General features: G+C 36.8%; 1 protein-coding gene across 1 annotated transcript; it reads right to left on the minus strand.

The window, feature by feature from the left end:
- Positions 1–634: 634 nt before the first annotated feature.
- cop1 (COP1 E3 ubiquitin ligase) lies at positions 635–22859 on the minus strand. Its single transcript, XM_042498335.1, has 21 exons — positions 22644–22859; positions 22450–22510; positions 21011–21109; positions 20379–20443; positions 20130–20249; positions 15460–15528; positions 14301–14360; positions 14103–14182; positions 13792–13855; positions 12219–12333; positions 10562–10615; positions 9611–9746; positions 9309–9452; positions 7275–7383; positions 6674–6755; positions 6471–6587; positions 5462–5579; positions 4503–4627; positions 4113–4273; positions 3613–3657; positions 635–1803 (listed from the first exon to the last, which is right to left on the minus strand). Exons 1-21 carry the CDS (start codon positions 22857–22859, stop codon positions 1786–1788), a joined length of 2058 nt encoding a protein of 685 aa, XP_042354269.1. The 3' UTR covers positions 635–1785.
- Between the last annotated feature and the right edge of the window lie 1600 nt (positions 22860–24459).

Consider the following 24459-nt stretch of genomic DNA (forward strand, 5'->3'; position numbering starts at 1 on the left):
CATCATCATCATCATTACCTAAAAGTGCAGTGTCTTTTTCTCATCCCCTCATCCTTTTCCTATTAGCCCTTAGATTTGCTTATTGATTTGGAAAAGGCAAGCTACAGAATAAGATGTTACATACAGTTTAAGAACAAATCTGGTAATTGCTGATACAATCTTGAGGCCTTTAATAATAAACAGATTGATGAGTAATTAAGAAACAAAATGCTTACTGTGAAATTCTTTTTTAAAAATTGGCAGTATCTCATTTAATTTATTTCATTTACTATTTTGACATTTCTCTCTGAAACTTTGTTCATATATTTGTTTCATTATAATAAAGAACAGTGTCCTGTTGCACCATTGACACCACTAAACTTTTGTTTACATCGTTTATCAGGACAGCCAAAATTTCCAGAGTAAAACAGCCATCGTGAAAAAGGCACTTGCATTAATAGGCGTCACACATGAAGCACAACCAGGAATAAATTTCACATTTAGTGGCTCCACAGTATTTCAGCTGATACCTAAAAAAATAATGGATTACAATTTCACAGCAGGTTCAAAGGTCCCATATAATACCCATTACCATCAGTAAAAAATGCTTTAAAAGCCAAAAATATGTGATGAAAGCATGACAAACGCGACAAAATTGTTTCGAAATAATTTATTCAGTTATACAAATACAAAACACCTCTCTCACTCAGTTATCATAAAATAGGTAGGTCTTGGTGGTGTTTTTACCAAATCCTTATGATGTCACTGTTGTCAACATGGATCACCCCTCCACAGAAACTGACAGCAGTTGGCGTGAAGTTAAAAATGCAGATGTTTCAACCTACAGTATGTGAAGAGTAATTCCATTGCTACTGTAAAAGAACTAAATCTGATTGTGAGGTTCTCATTTTTCAACAACCAACAAACAGCTCGTGTACGTGTAGAAAACAATTATCCAGTTTGATGTGGCATTGCAGATCAGTGCCTTAAATTACACAAGAATCGCTGTGATCACAGACATACATGTCAAATCTTATTTAGTTCCAGCAGAAACAGAAATATCACTTTCTCAATATTTCCATGATTCATGAGTCTTCCTTGACTTCCATACGTTATCTCACATTCTACACTCGTAAGCTGGAAAAGGAACTGACAATACGCTTGACAGAATGAAATTCAAGTCATATTTATTAAAACTGGTTTCTCCCAATCTGAAAAACACAAAAAACTACACATAAACGGGAGAAAAAAACAGGTGGTTGACAAACAATGAAGGGGAGGGGTTAAAAGCTTCATGTGAAGACATTATTTTTGCATGTCATTTTGTTTGTGCTTTGGCCTTAAAAAGGAAAAAAAAAATGCATCACACTAGTAGCATTTGGCTGGCTGTAGTAGCCTTGAGTGCGACAGCTTGATTTTAAAAAAAGGTACAAGTTTTGATTTGACCTAAAACCATAAAGAGGCGTCCTATTGTAGCCGATATAACTTCACTGAGAAAAAAAAAACAACAACCAAAAACTAAAATACTTTCTATAGTCTTTTGTTCCATTTGTGCCCGAGCTCAGTCCTCGTGTCTTTGCTGTAAAATGACAGCACATCTTCTCCTGCTATACTGATGCACTTGATCCAGAGTCTTTCGGCTGTAGCTCATTAAAATAAGACAGGTTCAGTTTATTTCGGCTCTCCAACTGTCGTCGGATATCCAAGTTCAGCAGGCAGCCTGGGCTCTCCCTGCGCCAGACTGATCCTCTGACAAACAAAGAGGCTGATGGTCGTTCCATCGCACACTGATGATGTGGTTGGCCTTCAGACGAGCTCAAGTACCTGTATGGAGGGGGGAAAAAAAACCTGTGGTGTTATCTGTAGCTCACTGTCACTGGAAACAAAGAGTTAAAAAAAAGTGCTTTGATAGGTAACAAAAGTGCCACGTGGCGGAAAATTTGAAGTCCAATATTACAGACTGCGTCATAATGGGACACAATGCTGGAAAATCCGCTTTGCTCTGTTCTGTGCACTACCATATATCTATATACTCCTCAGCTAACAACATTCACACTCACATTTTTCACACTCATGTTGCCATCTCTTGTGTTAAGCCAACAGGGAATATACTTCATTTATTTGAGATTATTTCAAAATAAAAGCCAAAAAAGACATTTATTTCAGCTTTAATTTATCACTTTCTTGCTTTTACTTTGATATTACCTCTTATAAAAAATTACAATATATACGCTGTAGAGTACCACAAGAATGAGTCCTTAAACCTAGAAATCAGTTAGCATTTCAGCACTTCAGTTTCCTCATCTTGAAGTCAATGGGTTTTTGGTCTGATATTTGAAATAAGATCTGTAGTTAACTCAAGCTTAAGAGATTTTCTACAGTTATAAATTGCGTCAGCAAACTGCCCACCTGTGAAATTTGGAGGTTTTAAGCATCTTAAAAAGTGGTGATTGCTAATAAGTGGCTAAATGAGACTACAGAGGTTGTCGGAGATAATAACCGTCATCAAGCTCAGTGGCAGTGACACTGAAGTTATGCCACCATGGTGTAGTTTTTTTAAAAGCTTTTTACTTCTGCTGATTGCGTTTACGCGTTAAAGTGATTGATTGATTATAATATCTATTGCAGTAAGATGGAAGCCACCTCACACACTTTGCATTTCACATCGTTGTCTTATTCCTTGATGTTAATTATTTGAAAATATCCACAGTCGCATTCACAATGCAAAACAAGAGAATATTATGTCTCAGCATGTGGCAGCTGAGAAAATTAAAGCCAAATTCAGGAAACTGAATTAAACTGAAAACTTGTTGCTGTTTTTGTCTTTTTAGCTTTAGAGTTGTCCAGGTTCTGTTGGTGGGTAAGGGAAGATGGTAATAATAACAACAATAATAATAATAATAATAATAATATCTAACTGACACTGTATGCCATTATCAATTCCTTCTTCTTTGGTGTGAATAAAAAGATTTGATCACAAAAATGATTTGTTGAATTGTCAAAATTATCTTGCTGAACAAAATTGTGTACCTAAGATAAACTTTTGTTTGCCATACGGCTTATTTTTGGCAGTACTCCAAATTCCAATGAAAAAATCCCATAGACTTTTTGACAAGGGGGCCAGCTTGAGTTACAAAAAAAGTCATCCCTGCACCACTGTATAGACTCAACACATGAAATGTACAAGTGGGGCCACAAGTCCAACTGCAGAGTGGACTTGTAGCCCCCAAAACAACAGTTTCACCACACAGTGAAACTAAAACACATTAATACACTCTTTTCCCCTGATCACTGGTGCTATCTTGTTATGCAGATCACTTTGATTTGATGTAGTTTGGTTTTGAAATTTCTGTCACTTAATAAAGCTGCATGGCTTTTTTTGTGAACTCAAAGCATCCAGAACCTACATTTTACATACCGACTATTGTCTATATAACATACTAACTGTTACTAACTGTTACTAACTTTAGTAACGTACTAACAAATGTCAAAGGCATTGCATTTAGAGTTTTCTGTCAACTGGCAGATTGTCTCAGCTCTAATTAGACATCACATCTTCACAACAGTCTAACACTTGATGCAGTAAGACTGTGCTTACTAACGTGTTTTATGGATAACTTTCAAAACACAAACCTTGATTGTTCCTTGACTGTTTGCTGCAATCAGTACATTTGACTCCTGAAAAAAACAAAGTATCATTAATGAGACACAACATAGTTAACCATGGATATATCTCACCTGTACGACAATATTACAGTTTTTAAAAACTAAATGTGACATAAAAATAGGATTCTCTTTGTCCAGTGGAATAAGACAAAGTGAATGTGAATGCGTTACTCATATGCCTGTGATGAGTGCAAAGGATGAAAACGTTAATAGTTTTCATTAACTAAAACTACTGTTTTACTTGTAGCCAACTAAAAATTGACCGAATGTTAATGTAATACAATAAAAAATAACATAACATAAGGGACAGGGACATTTGACACTAGACTAAAACTATATATAACAAAATAGCTGACAAAATGAAAGCAATTTTGGTGACTGACCTTCTAATATAGCATTTATAAAAATTATCAGAACATGTAAAATGAACATACAACAACAATAGTGAAACAAAGAGGTGAACTCACTCCATCTGGCAGAGCTCTCCAGCAGACAGCACTGACAAACTCATTGGTGTCGTCCTCCTTCTTGTCCTTGTCCAGGACACTCTTCACTGTGTCAAACTTGAATGTTAACAGTGTCTTAGAAAGTCCTTTGTAGTACAGGTACAGGGAGTTGTTTTCACTGCCTTTACAAACACAAAAAGTTGATGTTCTATAAAGATTATGACCACTTTAAGATTGATATTTGCACATGCTGAGTAATAAGAGGGAAATACATAATAAACACTTAGATTTTGTGGTACAGTGGTGCTTTTCTTGCAGTGATGCCCCTGCATGGCTGAGCACATAATATAAGGGGTGGGTATAAGTATCAGAATTAGTCTAGTCTTTCAGTAATTTGGAAGGGATTCTTACCACAGGCAACATAGTCTCCATTGGAGGCCAGGCCTACAAAGTTCTTCTCATTGATGTGACCCTTGAAGGATCGCAGGCAGTGAGGTTTGTTGACGTTCCACAGCTTCAGCTGGCTGTCTGTTGAACTGAAAGAGCGCAAATTTACAGTGAGTCAAGAACTGAAAGGTATTTACTGACTTTTTAGCCTGTAAATCTGGAATCAGTAAACAGGGTGTCTACAGGTATCAGACACCTAAATTTAATGACTTTGAACCCTTAGGAACTGTTTGGTGCATTTAATGCACTTTTCATTCTTCTTTTTTTAAAAATTTGGCTGTGTTCATGCATATGTGTATTTTGTTTGATCCTGGAATTTCCAGCTTAGCGCCTACATTAAGCCTAAAATACACAGTATAAACAAAATTGGTACATTCATACTGTTTAGTGGCAAAAAAATAAATAAATGCGCCATTCAAACTGCAACTTTTGATCCCACAGCCATCAAAGCATAAAAACATGCATTCTATTATTTCTGGGTGTCATTCTGGGCTTTTGCCTTGGAATTTGTCATTTTTACTATTTTCCACCTGATGACATTTTTTTTAACATATTTGGCAGAAATACATGCTATTTTCACGAGGTGCTGGAAATTAATGAATATTCAATATTTATGATTTTGACAAAAAGAAATTAAAAAAAAGGATTCATAAAAATAGATCAAATGTTAATAAAAAATAAGACTATTGAAGTACTTCATGGTCTAATATTTAGTAAATTTAGGACATCTTAAAATTTTTAGGGACCTGTAGACACCCATCATATATAGTAGATAGTGTAAGAGTGTCTTTGCAGAGGATAAATAAACTGGAAATTTAAAAAACATATATATATTATGAAACTCGGGATTTCTTGATATGACTCTTGTACACTCAAAAATATGACGGCACAGTACTGCTAAAAATGAGACTGAACTGACTTACGCTGAAACAATTTCCTCGCCGTTGACAAACTTGGCGTAGGACACAGCCTTCCTGTGGCCTTTGAACACCATGATTGGCTGCTTAGTGTTCCGTAGATCATAGTAGTGGACACAGTGGTCTGTGAGCAAATAAAAAAAGAAAAAGAGATGCAATCATATAGGAGGGAACACCGAAGAAGAGAGAGGGGAGGGGCTGTTGTATGCGAGGCTGCTCAGCTGGTGTCCTTGATAACTGGAAAATACTCTCAGCGTCAGTCATATCAAGTAACCACCGAGGCACGCCGCCCCGCTCAAGTGATGGTGCAATGCATTTGTTTTTCCCACTCTTACAAGCGATGTGTTCTCCATCAGTTCTTGTTTTTGAATGAACGCTACACTGTGCCTGCTGGCTTTGACTCTAATGTCTGAGCTTTGCTCCAGACAGTAAACCAACAGCTTCAAGGTCAAGGAGGGGTTTCCTTTCACAGACTTGGACCTCAGAGACACGGGGAATGGAGTAAATAAGCCGGGGCAATTCACCGCTGGATAACACAGAGGGTTCTGTGCTGCTTGGCTCATCCAACGCTAGTCACTCAAAGGATTGTCTCTGTGTACAAGAGAATATTTCAGATTCTTATTTCTCCTTTGGGAAAGTAGCAAATTAAGTTTTCAGAAGTTTGTCTGGACCACCAGAGTCTGTGAAACCACAGAATAAATTTGGGGGTTCACAAGGACAAAAAGCAGTGTTGTGAGGTGTGTGCACCCTGTCAGAGCGCAAGTTTCTTTGCCTGTGATTTACAGGAGACACATTTTTATCTCATTGTTTACCCAATGGACTTTTAACATCTGGAATAAAATCAGCTGCTTGTATGCATACGGGACATGTTGGTGAAACGTAGTCTATAGACAATTGCACAGATTACAATAATTACATGTTTGCATATATGATTTTGTCCTCTACCAACAGTAGAGTCTTAACAGGACGAAGACAAGAGAAATCTCAAACTTGAAACCGGAAAACCAATTCTTACCCGCACAGCCGAAGGCCAGGTGATACCTGGAGGTGGGGCTGAATTTCACGCAGCAGACGTTGGCCTTGGCCTCGATGCTGGCCACTGAGTTGTCAAGATTGGTTGACCATAACTTCACTAAAATAACAAAAACACGCGAGAAAATTTCATCATGAGCTGGAATTATAAAAGGATGACTTACAGAAAAATCATATTTCAGTTACCTTTAGCATCATCAGAACCGGAGGCTAACAGTTTAGGGTCCATCAGATTGAAGTCAACGCTCCAACACCTTTTTTCGTGTTCCTGAAAAGATAGATATTCATTTTGATCATGTAAACCACACAAATAGAAAAAGATACAAAATCAAACAAAATGATAATAACACAAAATGGATAATAACTCATACAAAAATGTCAATGAAAACATTTTAAAAAGGCAAAAACAAATTCGCATTTTAAGTATAAACTTATTATTTCCTACCACTTTTCATCTAATCAGTTAATTAATTTAAGAACTTCATCTCACATATATAGATACACTCACACACTTACAGATATACAAACATATCAATCTACATATATATAGTACATACACGTATATATAAACGTCCCACTGAATTTACACATACGCGCATACGCATACATATTAAACATGACACGCATAGATAGAATACAACAACAGTGGAAGAAACATTATCAGTAAAGTGCCTAAATTTAGTGAGTGAGCCATGCAGTCAAAACTGTAATTCACCAGTACTGAGAATTCAAATGAAGAATGGAGACTGAACCCTTAACAAAGTGATGTAAGACCTGAGTATCATACCTGGTAGACTTTGGACCTCTGGCCGGTGAATCCATCCCACAGGATGACGGTGCCCTCATAGTCGCTGCTGGCCAGAAGGTTTTTGTGATAGCTGCTCCAGCTGATACAGCTACAACAGACAGGGTCGGGATCACTTTTACTTTAAGATCTAATTTCACAATTTGTCACAGTAAGTAATTTGTTCTTAATACCTGTTTCAATCTAGGGCTGCACCATATGAGGAAATTATGCAATTAAGTTGTTGAATATCACCATAAACATATTAAATGTGATGAACAAACTGTCTTATGTAAAACTTCTGGAAAGTTAAAGCAATTTCGTTAAATGGGAAAAGAAAAAGAATCTAAACTCTTCTTCCTCTTGTGAAGGGCTTTCCTTCCTTAACGGGAATCAAATCCCCTCCCCTGTCTCCTTTAACTATTATGGAACGAAGAGCATATTTAAATATAGTGTACACTTATACTGGTATTGATTTTTTTTTAGGTGGCTAAAATATGTTTTGCTGCAGCCCCGTCCACAGCAGGACATCCCTTTGCTTCCCTGCCGGTGTTGTGGGACTGTACTTTATTTTTCAGAGGATGGGGAGGGACTTTTTCATTTAAACTAAAAATAACATACTGCCTTTTCAAGTTGTACGTCCCTCACCTAAGCCAAAATAAAAAACACAAGACCCTCTTCAGTGCTTACATGTTTTTAGTGCTTTACCCATTTTGCAGCACTCCTTCCCCCCTCATTAGTAACGGACAGTCCGTTACCACCGTGGGAAGCCGGCACGGCGACTACGAGCATGCGCAGATTACCTAGTCCAGTTAGTCAGACTGAGGTGTTTACATGAAGGAATAGCTTGCCTTCCAGTCGCATTATCTGAGTGTGTTAGTCCCATTTTCAAGAAATTCAGTTTAGTCCAATTTCAGTCAGACGAACACATTCACATGTATTTTACAGGTCCAGTTTGGTTGCACTAATACAATTATTCCACTTTCTCTAACATCATGTAAACGTACTTTCACAGATTACAACGGGATTGTAACATCATTTTTACACACGAAAAATCCTCTAAAGCCATCATTAAGGAAGCCCTTTTGTGGGGGAGAGAAGATACTTAAAGGGATATTTTGCTGATTTTTTTAACCAGCTTTGAGTGATAACAGTGTGTGTAGTATGTGTAAATAAACTGTGGTTAACTCTTATCTAAACAGCAGCCTGAACTCTTTGCTCAGCTGAAATCTGCTGAATGACGCATTTCCTCCAGCAGATCTTTGCAGGCTGTTACTCGAACTGCATATTGTACTCCATCATTTCTGTTGCCTTGCCCACCACCATCAACACAAAGACTATAGAAGAGGATAGAGACAGAGCAACATTTTTTAAGTATTTGCGTCTTTCCACTGCATAGACAGCCTAATTTGTGAAAAGACCGTCTTTCCAGCAGTGTAACACTTCTATGATGTATCCAACACAAAACACAGAGATAAACTCAAGCAAGAGTTTTAAAATAGCGGCTGCAGACAGAACATAATTTAACATGTTGTTACGATGTTAAAAAATGCAATACTCAAGTATTTCAAGATGTGTTTTGTCACTCAGGGTGGAATCACAATGACAATTTAAAAAAAATGCTGTGCAGGCCTACTTTATTGATGATTTCTTTTGACTCTGACTTTGCTTTCTAGAAAGATTTTGATTTGGTATGTTAGGGTTTTACAAATCTGAAACAAAAATTTGACCTGCAGAGGCCTGCACAACAACACAACTCATGCCCAAACAAAAACAGAAATATTCTTTTTTCCTTTGCACTGCTATTATGTGTCATGAAATGTCTGGTGTTTTCTGTCACACCATGTGCACATAAGAGTACATTTTATTTGAATGACGAATGCAAATGCTGTGGGGGGAAAATATCATCAGTACTGTTTTTGAATGTGTGCACAAATATGTGTGAAAAGCAGATCAGAACCACTCTAAAGGCTGCGCTGAAGGATCTGAAAACGACTGCTTTTCCCTTTATGTTTGGGCAGAAATGATTTCTCCTACCTGATTTTGGAATTGCAGGTCATCTCATTGACAGGGTAGTGGATGTCCACTGCATCCTGGATCACTGTGCCGTACTCAAACACCTTGATCTTCTTTGTCACACCGGCGATGGCAAAGTAGTCACAGTCTCGGTCAAACTCAATACTGAAACACAGGTGAGAATACAGTCGATGTGAGTGGGATGATTAAGATTACACTGTTAGAAAATGCATCTGCGACTCATTATAATGAATAAAAAAATATCATAAAGCCAATTCTATACAAGATTTATAAGACTAAAACACATTTTTTCCTTTTTGTACCTGGAGACGATACTGGAGCCGTTATAGAGGTCACTGGCGTAGGAGAGGGTGGCGAGCGGTCGCACAGAGTTATAGCGGGTAAACTTAGACAGACACTCCATAAAATCATCCAGCTGGTTCAGGTTTCTGCCTTCATCTGGACATAATAGACACACCATTAAAATACTGTTCACAAGGAGGAATGGGAATATGAACCATATATTGCATGTTATGAAAAAAAAACTTAAAATATAGCCACAGTGAATGTTAAAGAAGCCTTATATCATATGAAACCCTTTGAAACCTGAGGAAATCGGCTTAATTTATTTCAAAAAGATGGGAAGAAGGCAATGAGCAACTTCAGAAGAAATTACCCAAAACTGAGCAAGAAATTAGTAAAACAAATAAAAATAAACACAAGCCTGAAAGAAATCAACAAAAAAAAAAAGATACAGAACATACAAACAAACCTAAAAATTAAAGAAAACATGGCAATACAAATAATAATAATAAAAAGAAGGGAATGACCTCAAAAAAGGTTTTTTAATAAATAAAATTAATAAATAAATAATAAATGTAAGAAATATATATGCCAAGTTGCTCAGTTCCTTTTTTTCCATCTTTCAATAAGAGTTCAAACCAATTTGCACATTTAAATACTAGTGAAAGGTGTCTGATTGCAGTAGAGGAAAAATTACGCTGATCCAGGTTTCAAAGGGTTAAAAGTGGTAAGTTTTTTTCAAAGTTATACAATAAACAAAAATAAAGATCTTTTGTACTGTGTGTCTGGTGTCTGCTTTGTGTCTCTGATTTTTTTTTTTTTTTTTTTTAATCAGAAACACAATCTTTTCAATAGCAAGCAGTGAAATTTTCAGTAAATGTGGTTTTCATTTTAGGAAACAGTAACTTCAGCAATAACACAGGGCCGAGGCAGATGCTGCCATCCATCCACCATGTGATGTGAATACCCACTTCTAAGAGCTGAAGCTTCCTCATGCCGTCCTTCATGGAAGTGTGGTCCAGTTTCTGCAGTGATGCACAGAATCAAACAGCAGATACGTAGCTGCCTACAGATGTTTCTAGACAAATTGCTTTTGTTCTGAGAATGAATAAGGCCCCCATTTACTGCAGGATTTGGACCTAGGGTTAGAGTTGCTTTATGAACTCTTTTAAGGGTGTTGGCCAAATAACGTCAGTACTAAAATTCATATGAAATCAATTGGTGCCAAATTCTGGTACCTGACAATGCATCTGGGTGAGAGAGTAAGAGAGACCCTGTCACCCCTGGAGTTCGTTCAAGTCACAGTCAGTGCGTTTACGTGACATTAGAAAAAGTCGAATTATTGCGTTAGTCCGACTAAAACTGGACTTTTAAAATACATGTTTACATGTTAGTCCGACTGAAATTGGACTGACTTGTGTTTTTAATTTTGGCTTGGGTAAGGGACATACAACTTGAAAAAGTAGTATTTTAAATTCATTTTAAATAAAAAAGTCACACTCCATCCACCCCCCTTCTCTATAGATAAAGTGCAGTCCCACAACACCAGCATGAAAGCTAAGTGATGTACTGCTGTGGACTCGGCCGCAGCAAAACATATTTTAGCCACCTAAAATAATCAATAAGCGAACACTATTTGATTATTTGTTCTTCTTTACCTTTAACTTCTACAACAGCAGGTGGAGGCAGCAGCAAACCTGCCGTTCAGTGGAGTAAAATGAATGTTTTTCTTAATGGAGTTTTTGATATAATGGCTTAAAATCCCCATTGGTAAAGGCTGTCGTACAGCCAGACAAATTGGTGAAAATATTCTAAATATAGCATAAACTTAAATTGATATTGATTTTTTTTTAGATGGCTTAAAGCTAATCAATGAAGGCAGAGTTTGCTCAGCACTGTCTGACTGTATGTCCATGACGCAGTACATGGGGTTTTCTACCCCAGAGGTACTGTAAATAAAAAGTTATGATTGTGATGCAAGCTATATCATAGACAGCATAGATAATATCGGCCTGTAGCAACTACGTAAACTACTTCCATTAATAAACAGATTCTTTCCCTGTGCTTGTATACTGGGACAAGGACAGTAGCCCAATTTAACGGCCTGATAGAGCTAAAACTGTAGCTCAACTGTGACAGACTGGAAGTTGTGGGGGCAGATAAGAAAGAGGTTTTATATTGATAAGTGTGTATAATGTTATAAATAAACACATATGAGGGTAATAAAATAATGACACAGCGGATAGTATAGCATAGTCTAAAACCAAGATGTTAAACTCTTAAAGCTTCCCACACTGTCAACAGCAGCTGATACAGCTTCTCTCCTTCAATTCTTACCTTTCACAATAAAAGCCCTAGACATATAAATCGCATCACAGCTTACCAGTAGGTGCTTAGAATTCACCTGGAGCGTTTTGCTAAGAAAATATGATACCATAAATTGTAAAATGTTCAAAATAAAAACTGCATCTTTAAATAGAGGATTTTGGACTTAATTTTATACCTGAAATTACATTTTTCTGTTATTACAGACACAGAAAGTACCGCAAAAAAAAAACTTCAGTAGGGTGCCGGTACTGAATTCAAGGTACAAGTTTGGTTTCAAAAGCAAACGGTGACAATGCCTACCTGTGATTCGTGACATTTTGTTGGAGAAGTAGCACTGCTCCAGATCCTCAAAATGAGCGGTCAGCCTCTTCCTCCTTGACGCCAGGGTGCTGTTGTACCAGGTCTGTCTTTTACCCTGGAAAAAAATAAAATTGTTTGAGTACAATCAAGTCAGTGCCGAAGTCATATTCACATTTATTATGTGAAACAGGACAAAATTTGAAAACTTTTCCATGACTTTTCAAGGAGCCATAGTTACTTTTTTAGCTACAGAAATAAATTTGCTGTTATGTTACATTACTTGGAAGGTAATCCACAGCAGATTACTGTAACAATTTCATAACATACAACCAAAATTCAATGACTTTTCAAGAACTTTTAATAATTTGAAACTTAAATCGTCATCGTTCAGAGGCCTTTCACAAGTACTTTGAGCCCTGCGCAAATTGTTTTGATTTTTTTCAAAAACATGGGAAAATGGCAATGACCAACTTGGCAAGAAATGTCTAGCATATTGCAAGACATTAGTAGATTTAGTAAATGTAGAATAAATGTAGAAAAAAATCCAGAAAAACTAGAATGATCATAATTGTAAATTGAAAACTTTTTTTGTTTTTTTTATTTTCGCTAATTTATAGGTAAATTTCTTGTACTTTTTTACTTATTTCTTGCTAATTTTTGGGCAGTTTCTTCTGATAGATTTGCTCATTGCCTTCTTCCCATTTTTGAAAGAAATTGAGCCAATTTGCTCAGATTTCAAAGGGTTAATAATTCAATAACTTTTTCTTAAACTTTAAGGACTTTTCCAAGACTGGAAAACATTTTGAAATTCCATGACTTTTCCAGGTTCTCCATGACTATGGGAACCCTGGTTAAAAACGAATTTATAGTTTTCGATTTGAAAAGAATTACATTTATTTTGACGGTAAAATAAACATTCCAACCAACACTATCTCTCAAAACTTATGAGATCTCGTGTACAAAAACGTAACATTATCTTATTGCTTTGGAGGCAAAACCAATGGCCTTAATATTATAAAACCTGTTTAACCCTTTAAAACCTGGAACAACATCACGTTGCTTGTGCTGCTTTCAGAGCCTTTCACAAGTATTTAAACGTTTGAACACTAAATGGTGTGATTTCTTTCAAAAACATAGGGGAGACTATGAGCACCTTGGTAAGACATGTTCCAAAAATTGCAAGAAATGAGTAGATTTCTAGGGAAAAACTATATTTTTTATTATCATAACTACATGTTTAAAATTTAATACTGAACTGTTATATTTTAAGCACCTTATCAAAGTTTTGTTTTACCTTGTTTTTTTGTTATTTTCTTAGTTATTTAGTTTTTTCTTTTTTTGTTTTTACTAATATTCACATCATTATTTTGTTTTTTGTTTTTTATGATCTTCTTGCGTTGCTCCTTCTTCTCATTTTTTTTAAATTAGGCCAATTTGCTCAGGTTTCAAGGGTTAAAAAGAGATACACAAGTTTACAAGTCATATCACAAGATGAAGAAACAAGATGTGACTTTCAAAGGGGGTTAGAAATTTAAAGGCGACTGAACAAACAGCATGTGTGTTTCTTACTTACCTGGGTTGTTCCACCAAATCCTGGAGGCTGGCTGTAGTCTGGTGGCTCAATAATACTGCTGCAGCTACTCGACAAACAAATAAACAAATAGATTTACAGACATATAAGGCACACTGTACGGCAATACAGGAGCCCATAACATCATGTTGATAAGCAACTGCTTCATGTAGATAAAGTACTTATTATTAAGAGAAACAGGCAGAACATTTTCATCAGTGAGGGCCATCTGTGCTGAGAGAGCGTTTCTATTCTGGTAAACAACAGAAGCTGAATGTAGTTGGTTGAACTGTGTGTACAAAGGTGAGTTGAACCTGGGTGCTGGTGAGGGAGCCTCAACATTAGGCACCGTGCACTCTGCCTCCATCACTGGACAGTACAACCCACTCATTTCCTGGAAAATGACACAGAAACAAGATGTTTAGTCTGTTGAAAGCCGTGATGACGAGCGGCTCCACTTGTTGCCGTCTAACAATATTTATTTGTGCTCCTCTACCTTTCTGTTACTTTACCTCAACACGCTTGATGTCATCTTCAAGGAAGTTGAGCTCTTTCTGTAGTTGCTCTAGTTGCTGTTGGCAGAGCAAAAAACACAGATAAATATGCCTGCATGTGGACAGTTTTCAAAAGGATTTCAGGGAATATAGATTTTTATTTTCTTTTTTTTAAATTTTTACTTGAAAACTGCATTGTTCTTTGTACAGCAGTACAATCAGGGGTGGTGACAGATGCTGTAACTATTCGAGACTCAGCTCATTCTGGGGGTCCATGGGCATGGTCCTGAAGGAAACTTTCCCTTTACAATGCCATATGCATTATTTTTCAATATGAGATAATAGTATGGCTAAAAATCTATACATAATTTGAGTAAACGTGCCAGTTGCTGAGGAAAATTATCATCCTGTAAAGCCTACATCCTATTTAGTATCTAATTGTTCTCAAACTGTCATCATCATTCTGAAATCAGAACACAACAAATGATGAAGATGACTAAAATTTACTCCAGGCAACAAAAAAAGGTAAAAATGTGTTTGATGTTACTATTTTTAGTCCTTTAAAACCTGAGCATTTGGTTTGATTTCCTTTATATATTATATATATATATATATATATATATATATATATATGTGATGTTCCAAGTTTTAAGTGATGTTCCAAGTTTTAAAGGGTTAAGTTAAACAACACAGGTAGAGTAGGAATTTGGCAAAAACTGCATTACAAATCTTAAAACCTTTTTTTTTTTATATACTATACCGAGGTAGAGCTCACAGAATGACAAATCTGCTACTTTTAGATCCATGCCATTACAATCTAGGCTGTTCTAATTACAATCAAGGATACCTAACAAAACTCATCATTTTGAGTCATTTGTTATTGTATAGAAAACTATGCAATGCTGCAATTTGTTCTTTTCTTTCCCATTTATTTTATTTTATTTTTTTTCTTATTTTGCCAGGGTTGGGGGTAAAAAACAAATGTGTTAAATTGCTTATGTGTATGTTCATGTCTCAAACTCAATTAAAAGAACCTCCAAGTACATGTGGTCTTCAGTATGCTGAATTTAATTTTAGGCCAACAGAAGAACATGAAGTAAATTATATTAGATTTCTTCAGGGCATAGCATATGAGGATAAACAACATGGGCACTTGCAAATATCTGACAAACAGTACCTCTCTTTTGTTTCTCCGGGCCTCTTTAAGGAACTCCATGAGGATCTGTCTCTGAGCTGCCTGCGATTCCTGCAGGAGAGACAGACATCAAACATCATCTCACAAAACCACAAGTGAAGCTGCAGAATACCTTTGCTTATCCTCTGAATAGAAATAATAACATCATGTAAAAACATTTTACTTGCCAGCGGGAAAAGCAGATTGAACACTAAAGCTCTGCTCCTTCTACGTGTCTGTTTTATTTTCATTGTCAACATTTACTCAAAGTGCAGTTTAACTGACCATCTTTTCACTTTTATCTGGTAAATGTGCATTTTTGTATAAGTATTTTTACTTTTCTTGAGGGCAATTTCCTTAAAGTTGCAGTATTTTTACTGGAATACAATATTCTCTCTCTCTTTCCATCCCTGTCACTTCCATTTGAACGTGTTGCCAACTAAAGCTCTGTTGTGTCGAAAAGAATGATCAAAACTGGGCTTAATTTATTAGAAGCAAGTATGTTATTCAATTCAACTTCAATCCAGAACTCGAGGGTTTATGGGTGTTGGGAGATGCTTTCTGACAAATGTGGCTGGAAGTTTCTCATGCTTTGAATGTCTAGCATAACAAAATGAACCGAGAACAGGAAGTCAAGTCATATTTTGGATTGATGCTCGTATTTGGCCATTTCTTTATGCGGTCTCAACTAATGAAAATACCAAGGAAGGTAAGCTTCAACATCCACTGCAGATATATCCATCAAAGTCTGCTTTAAAGGCAAAAATCCTCTGTGAAACCCCAACAACAACATTCAAGCAAACTTGTTTACCACAGTGAGTAAAACCAGTAAGGTTTCTGAAAGTCTTAAAGGTTTGTTTACATCAGTTCTGTGTGTATATATACTGTACATAAGTAATAGAGGCCAGTATTCCCTGTCATCTATACTGCTTGTGCAGATTACATGGTCAAACAAACATTTGGGGGAAAAAAAAAATTTTTTTTGAGAGAGTGTGTATTTCATTCAGCCACCAAAAGCCATCTTGACATATAGATCTAAAATTTCTCACTGATCACACCAAAACCAATCAGGTAAAAAACTAAAAAAATCAAATATGCCCTGGGGCAAATAATTTGGCTCAAAAGAGAAGATGCACCAACAAAAATGTATCAAGAACATAACCTGCAAGAGAAATATGAGCAGCCGCTGAGGCCTACTGGCGAGACGAACAATTCTAGCAGGAAGATGAACTGGTTGACCCGACCTTACACGTCATATTTGGCATCTGAATCACAGCCACCACATTAATTGAAGGAAATATGAGAGGAATGACATGGAATCAAAGGAGTAGAAGGTAGCACCAGAGAGCAGTAGTACCAGCAGTTTAATAGATGGCAAATATTTGACCTGGTTGCTTTATTTAATACGGAAAATGAGAATCCTCCCTTGGAAGCAGTATGATGGTTGTATGATTCCATGTTTCACACTAAATATTGACTTCAGTCAGAAGAAGCCTTTTGTTTTGACTTTTTTGCTGTTTTAAAACATTGTACATGCTCTCTGTATTTTTTTGTATCTTCATAAAAAGACTAAGCAATAAATGTATATATTATGTCCGAATTACAACTTTTCTAAGACAAAAAAATCTATGGTGGCCTAAGATTGCACAATACTGTATATCAGTTCAAATTGTCGCTATCAGTCTCATTTATTACTAATAATCTTTATCGTATTGGCCCTGAAAAACAAATATCTGTCGACTGCTACTAAGTACTTTCCACAAACCATAGCTGAAGAAGTGTGATGCCAAATCAAACCCAGATTACTGTTTTTTTTACTTCCTGTAAGTAATGTCATGACTGACCATGTAGCAAGAGTAGCTGCCAAATATATTCTTTTGTTTCTTGTGTGCTCACATCAAGTGGGTTCAGACTGCAGGAAGTTCAAGTATATACGAGTAGTTTACAGGCTGAACTCTACTAGAAGATTCAACAGGGCCTTGATAACTTCATCCATGGTTGACATCTGCAAAAATGTTTCATTACTCCCCTGCTTTCAAGTCATTGCACTCTGAATTGACTGAGAATTAAATCAATAGAAGGAATGGAGAGGACATTTGAGAGAGAGACAACAGACTAGTGTAGACTCAAGGTTTGATGAACAACTATGAGGGAGGAAAGGATCAGTGGAAATATGTCAAGAGTCGTCTACAGACGAATGTGTCATGAACAAACACAAAGAAAGAAGAGCTGAAGGGAATTTCCGTTCATGAGTGTTTCTAAGAACCTGACTCAAACATGATTTTTGTAATGCAATGTCCCACTTAATCCAATATTGGTAAAATTAACTATCAATTGATCGAAAAAAAAAAAAAAAAAACACACACAAAAAAATGAGGAAAATAGCAAATTAATCTTTTCCCTAAAGCTCACAGCAACATATTGCATATACTTTGACGTTATTGCACAGCCTATAGATTAATCGATCAAATTTCACATACCTCGATTAAATTCTTAACAACCGATTAATTGATCGTCGATTAATGGTTATCATCCCTACTTGCTACCAGCGACAGGCAAATACACAGATATGCATGTGCTTGTGTGTGTGTGTGTGTGTGTGTGTGTGTGTGTGTGAAGGAGAAAGAAATATAGACGTGTTGGACAGAGAGAAAGACAAAGGTGGTATGTAGTTCCCTCTGGAAGACTTAATAATATAAACAATGCAGTGCTCATCAATAATCCCACAGTGACTGTTTGCAGTTCAGAAGAAGATACTCAGTGAAATTTTACCTCACATTTGAGGCAACTAAATTTCAAAACTGGTTTGGATTTTCAATCTCTGTTGCTGCTGTCACTTAGAGATATTGCTGATGTGACAGGACACAAGTCAACAGGATAGGTTGTGGCTCCTACTTCTCTTTTCCTGTAAATTGTTTTCAAATCACAAGCATTGTCAAGACGAGAAAAAGGGGATGTTCTTGGCCATTCAGACAGAGAAAAGTCAACCAGGTTTCACTGCTGTAATCCAGTCAACGCGCATATTTAAATCCAGCCTAAAGTAACTTTTTAGATACATCTACAACTGATGGAAGATGTAATTCCCCGCTCTATTATGACCCCATTCACAAGACTAGCTCTCCCACATAAACACTGATGATTCAAATAATCAGTCAAAAGCTGCCTGAGTTGAATCATATTTTTTCAGCTGCATCACTCTACACAACGCAATGCCGGATAACAACATGACACACTATAAACTTAAAAAAAACCCAACAGGATCTTATTGTCTCAAAATGACCTAATTTACACAACTAACTGACAGAGCAGGAGAAGGGTGGTGGAAACAGAGCATGGTGTGAGACACCACAGTGGGATGTGTTTCTGTTGTCTTATTTTAAGTTTTATATTTATTGAAAATATTTCTTACTGTCAAAATTATTGGTTATGGTCCAAAATGTATCCTTTGCAGGGCTGCAGAGAGAGGGGTCTTCCTGGTGTGTAGTGACAGTTCTGACCCCGGATTCCAGGGTTTATCAAATTAAATGTAAGAGTTTTTCAAGACCTTTTATCACCACATAGAGAGAATTAACACCCCTCTAGAAAACTCCCATGTGCAAAATCGACTGTGAACCCTGGAGGCTGTTCAGTCCTTTTTGTGAAGTGCCAAACACTGTTACTACTGCTTGGTACAGTAGCTAAGAACCTCACTGACTAGGTAAGTGTTTTTTTTACTAAAAACTGATTTTTTTTTTGAATTGGTTGATCCATCATGCATTTTCCGAAATGTAACTGATTGCAAACCTACAAGATATTGTTACAGCTTAGAGGTATGTGATATAAATATCAATAAATGCATGTACTTCAGGGTATCCCACACATTTATTGATTGTGATATTGCCTTTTGTCACCACATATTGATTTTCTATAAAGGGCTGTTGGTACATATATGTATAATACATGTCCCTACTAGTTCATATGTTGCATCGGTACAACCATCTACTGCAGAGAGAAAAAAAAAAAAAATCAAGACCTTTGACCATGATATTTAAAATATATTACAGTATACATATGCTGTAAAATGATTTTATAACATTTATTATATATATATATATATATATATATATATATAGATATTATATATTTTTTAATAAAAATCCATTTTGTATTTATAAATATATATGCATTTCTATATATTGCTAGGTTTTAATTTCTAGCACTCTCACATGTAAAGCACTTTGAGCAACATTTTATGTATGACAGGTGCTATACAAATAATCATCAGCATTATTATTAGTAGCAGTAGTAGTATTAGGGTTAAAAGGGGCATTTTGAAAGGGACCTCTGAAAGACTTTTTAAAATCTGCAGATACCCTGGGTTCAGTGCATCACCTACTTCTCAGTGTAACACACTGGCATGGATCTGCTGCAATCATTGTGGTCACTTCACTGTGGTCAGAGTTAACTCATTAACGATTAATCCCTATCACCATGTGTGATCCTTGCATTTGGTGTGTGACTCTGTGTCATCCTCCTTTAATATAACAGGTTCTGAGTCACCTGTGACACAGAAAATCACTATTATTACACCTTCTGTCATGGAGTATTGTCCAGCCATGTGTGAAGCTAAGCAGCTAGGCTGCAGATCAAAGACAACGAAAAGCACGTGTGATCACTCTCATACTGTTACTTACTGCCTCCAACTGCTTCTTCTTCTGGACCAGAAGCTCCAGCATCAGATTGACATTTGCCAGGTCCAAGTTCTCCTGGTCAGGACTCAACACGTCCTGGAACACCTGCCACCTTGACCCATTCTGAGGGTCAGAGACACCGGTCAGTTAGAAGTAACAGACTTCTCTAGTAAGCAAACAGGTGTGTGAGTTTTACAGGATTCTCAGGTAGAAAGAAACAAAGCAGTTACAGGATGCATGTGTTGTACTTACAGGGTGATCCAATTGTAGTCTCTTCTCCTCCGACCTTTGTTTCTGTTTAAGGATCAGCTCATTTACTGGAAGATTGGGACATGGGGTGAAGTAAGTGGTGGGGGGGGTGTAAATGAAAAAGGTGGAAACGCTTCATAAGTATATGACCGAAACAAGACCAGTGTGTGACTTCAACAGTAAAGCAATGAGAGAGACACACCTAAGTTGTGATATAAACATCAGAGACAACGCTATAACTTACCAGTTTTGTTACCATAATGGGCGGCCATTTTACTTTCAGTGTACTTTCGTAGCATGACTGTAGCGTGATCAAATATTTATTGATAACACATAGAGTGTTCATGCTTTTGCTAACTATTTTTAGCTTCAATTAACTTCAAACGTATTTAAAATATACATCTCCCTTTTACTTTGTGACAAGCTACATAAATGCCAAATATTAAATCTAATGATGGAATTCTAAGACCATCATGTTGTATGCAACAGTTGCTATGCTAACTGTGTCTTGATATGTAAATCTGTGTGATCTGTGGCCCCTTCCATTTGCTTTCTGAGCATCTGTGAAAGCAGAAAAGACCTGAACAACGCCTTTGACGTAAACGCACTTCGACATTGTAACACAAAGTACCTACCAAGAAAGTTTGGGTAAAGCTGATCCACGTTGTCGACGATATAGTTACACTTTGGACACCTGTTGCTGTCCTCAAGACTTCTGTCGGATGCACTTGAAACTGCAGGAGGGAGAAAACAAACTGAATGTTGTGGCCATAACTGAAACAGCACAAATATGAGGACAAAATAACACTGGTAGAGTATGAGTCTCACTAGCAATTAAGTCAAGTTGTTTGAGGTCGACTGATATTGTTTTTTTTAGGGCCAATACCGCTACGGATTTATAGTAGTAGCTAAGACCGATAACCAATATTTGGAAACCGATATGCGTTTACAATAAAAATGAAAATACTCTATTTCTGCCGAAATTTATAAATTTGGAATATAACCAACTCCAATACAAAACTTTGTTTAAATGCTTTTAGCAAATGTTTAATCAAAAACTGAGACTTTAAACCATTATTTAAAGCAAGTTCCCAGCAAGTCTTTAAAATAAATTTAAGTAAAAACTTTAAAAAAAAAAAATAGCTCCCTGAAATTTTACAAAGTAAAAGTTCCTCTCATGCTGACACCTTCTTTGCACTTTTTAATAAATTAATTTGATCAGCTATCACTAAAATAAAACAACGCCACAGATAATTGGCAAAATGCCAAATATCAGCCCTAATAATCAGCCAGGCTGATAAACTGTCGACCCTTACAAGTGTGCTGGAAGTGCTAAAATGCCAGTACAAAAGTTGTTACTTTGTGCATGTTCTTAATTTATCCATTTGTTGCATCATTTGTTCAAATCAGGGTTCACACACATTTTATAATGGACAAAAGTAACCACAATTACATCCTTGCAAAACCTGCATGCTGTTTTTTTTTAGACATGATTTTCACACTCTAAAAGTTGGCAGGAAATTAAGACATGTACAAGATTGGCATATCAAAACGTTGATGCACACATAAGGTACATTACATCGACATGATCCAGAAAATTATTGTTTTGTTATGTTAGATTATGTTATTGATATCTCGTTTTTTTTTGCTTCATGTGTCAATGACCAGCTCTCATAGGAATGAAACGAAGCCTGCCTCCATGGATGTATCCAGACTTTCTTAGTGAAAACGAGAATGTTTATCAACCTAAAGACAAAGCAGTGAAAATACTCTAAATATAGAAAACTTTTAGACTGATTTGTTTGATTTGGGTGGGACCCTTTTTTTTTAGGTGGCTCAAATACAATTTGTTGCGGACCCCATCCAATGCAGTACATTGCTTAGCTTCTGCGTCAGACACCAGCCTGCTTCTCCAAACTGTGGGGCAAGCAGACTGACATCTACTGTTTGCAATACACTGACTACACAGAAATGCCTCATACACCCCCACTTCAGAATAAACACCAAAAAAGAAGAACTATCCCCTTTAAAATCCTCTACTGTGAAACAACTATCCCTACCAACTGACACTTACCAAAAACTGTGTCCACCACTTCGTCATGTGTGCCTCCTCGATCATCTCGAAGCAAATGGGGCTGGAAAAGAAGACAGAAAAGTCGTGTCTCCCAAGTGCATGCCAATGTAGCTTTCACACTGTACAAACACTACATAGCTGCAACCACCATGAGAAGAGGAAAACAATGTCCAGACTTAGAAGAGCAAACTAACCAGACAAAGTCGTTGCTTTTTATCCTCGTAGGAATTTAAGAGGCGCCGTTGTAAAGCGGTGCTTGATGGGAGGGATTTCTTCCTGCTGCCTGAGGACGCAGAGGGTCCCCTGCTCAGGGAAGCCAAACCCGTTCCGGGACGACGGCACGGCGGCCAAAGTTGGCACCGACAAGCCCGTTCGCTGGCTGGTGCCAAGGTCTCGGGAGGGCACAACATTTCCAGAATTGGTTTTTACCCCATTACTTGTGACGGCGCTGCTCCCACCGCTCCGTTAGTGTTCCCGGTGCCTCCCGTGCTGCTGCAGTGCTGCTGCTACTTGTGCCTGGGCAACTGAACTCGCCCCCGCCAGCGCTTTGCTGTGGCCGGTTTGCTTGACATAATGCAAGGACGTGACTAGGAAACTCCACCAAAATCCGCTGCGTTGCTGTTCAAAGCATCCGGGACACTGCTGCTATTTGGCTTGCTTTAGCAGGTCGGCTAGCTAGCTGCTTGTGCTTATGTGCTAGCAATCCTGGGAGAAAAGCAACAGTGGCCAAACATCCAGCGGATTTAAAACTTGTCCGTCGGTGTTCTTGCCCTCACTTTTGTCACTGGCGGCGTATTAGAAAATGACTGTATTATAACGGACAAGAAGACACAAAACATTGAAACGGGCGATTAAAACAATCACAAACTGCGTTGTGCCAGGAGAATTAGCCCGGCTAGCTACTGTTAGCTAGGAGTGGAAGAGAAATCTCTTTTAGTTTCTCGATTACCCAGGCCAACCAGCCCGCGCCCCCTGCTTTCAATCAATCTCGCCCCCCCCCTAGCGAGAAGGAGTGTAACTCTAATAATACCACAAACTTTGAATTATGGGTATTTATGATGAAGGGTAGGTTCATGCATTTTCTACTCTATTAATTCACGGAGGCTGGTTTGAAGGAAAAATATTTGGAGCTCAGGGAGGTAATGATTAAAAAAAAAAGTTTTAAATGAAAAAAAAGTCACCCCCCATCCACCCCCTACTATGATTTTAAAAGCACAGCTAGAATCGCTGAAATGCTTTTTTGACAGTTTAAGCGCGCAATACTAGAATCAAATGCGCAAAACTGAGTTTAACAACCAAAACCCTGTACAAATAGTCACTTCCAAAACCTAATTTGATGAATAAAAGCATCTAGGTATCCAACAAGAGCAATTCATGCATTGCCATGTTTTTTGCGGTTTTTTTGGGGTGTTTAAGTTTTCAATTAGAGTATCATAAAAAGCTAGATCTTAACACCAAAACAATCAATTTTTCTTTTTATATTGGCAAGTTTCCCAGTCGAATAGTTTTAAATCGGCAAAAAAATAAAAAATAGCATCCTTCCAATATAGCTTTTTCAAATAAGCAAACAAAGGCCATTTTGCATCATTAGCGGATGTTTTTTTGGAGTTTAACTCCAAATAATAACCAACAAAAGGGTTTTTGAAAATTTTAAAATAAAAGGTATCATAAAATTAAAAAAAAGCTTCTAAGTCTTTTAAACCAAAATTTATATCAATTTTTCTTTTAATTAATTTCCACGGAAAAAACAAAAAAAAAAAAAAAAATTCCCGTTGAATGATTTCAGGGAAGGGTAAATTGTATTTGTAAAAAAAAAAAAAGTGGTTGAAAAAATGAAAAAAAAGTTTTTTGATAGTTTAACTGATCAAAAATCCTATGAAAAAGTTGAAACTAATGAATAAAATAAAGTTGCAACCAAGACGACCAAAATGGGAAAAATAAAAAAAAAAAAAAAAAAAAAAAAAAAAAAAAAAAAAAAAAAAAAAAAAAAAAAAAAAAGAAAAAAAAAAA

This window comes from Plectropomus leopardus, chromosome 12 (assembly GCF_008729295.1).
Source record: "Plectropomus leopardus isolate mb chromosome 12, YSFRI_Pleo_2.0, whole genome shotgun sequence".
Classification (NCBI taxonomy): Eukaryota; Metazoa; Chordata; class Actinopteri; order Perciformes; family Serranidae; genus Plectropomus; species Plectropomus leopardus.

Bases quoted from the DNA above. Each gene is read 5' to 3' on its own strand.
- cop1 (XM_042498335.1), bottom strand. From the start codon at position 22,859: ATGTTGTGCCCTCCCGAGACCTTGGCACCAGCCAGCGAACGGGCTTGT. The intron at 20,250-20,378 runs GTAAGTACAACA...TCTGACCCTCAG, and splicing joins GACTACAATTGGATCACCCT to AATGGGTCAAGGTGGCAGGT. The intron at 4,274-4,502 runs GTAAGAATCCCT...GTGTTTGTAAAG, and splicing joins TGGAGACTATGTTGCCTGTG to GCAGTGAAAACAACTCCCTG.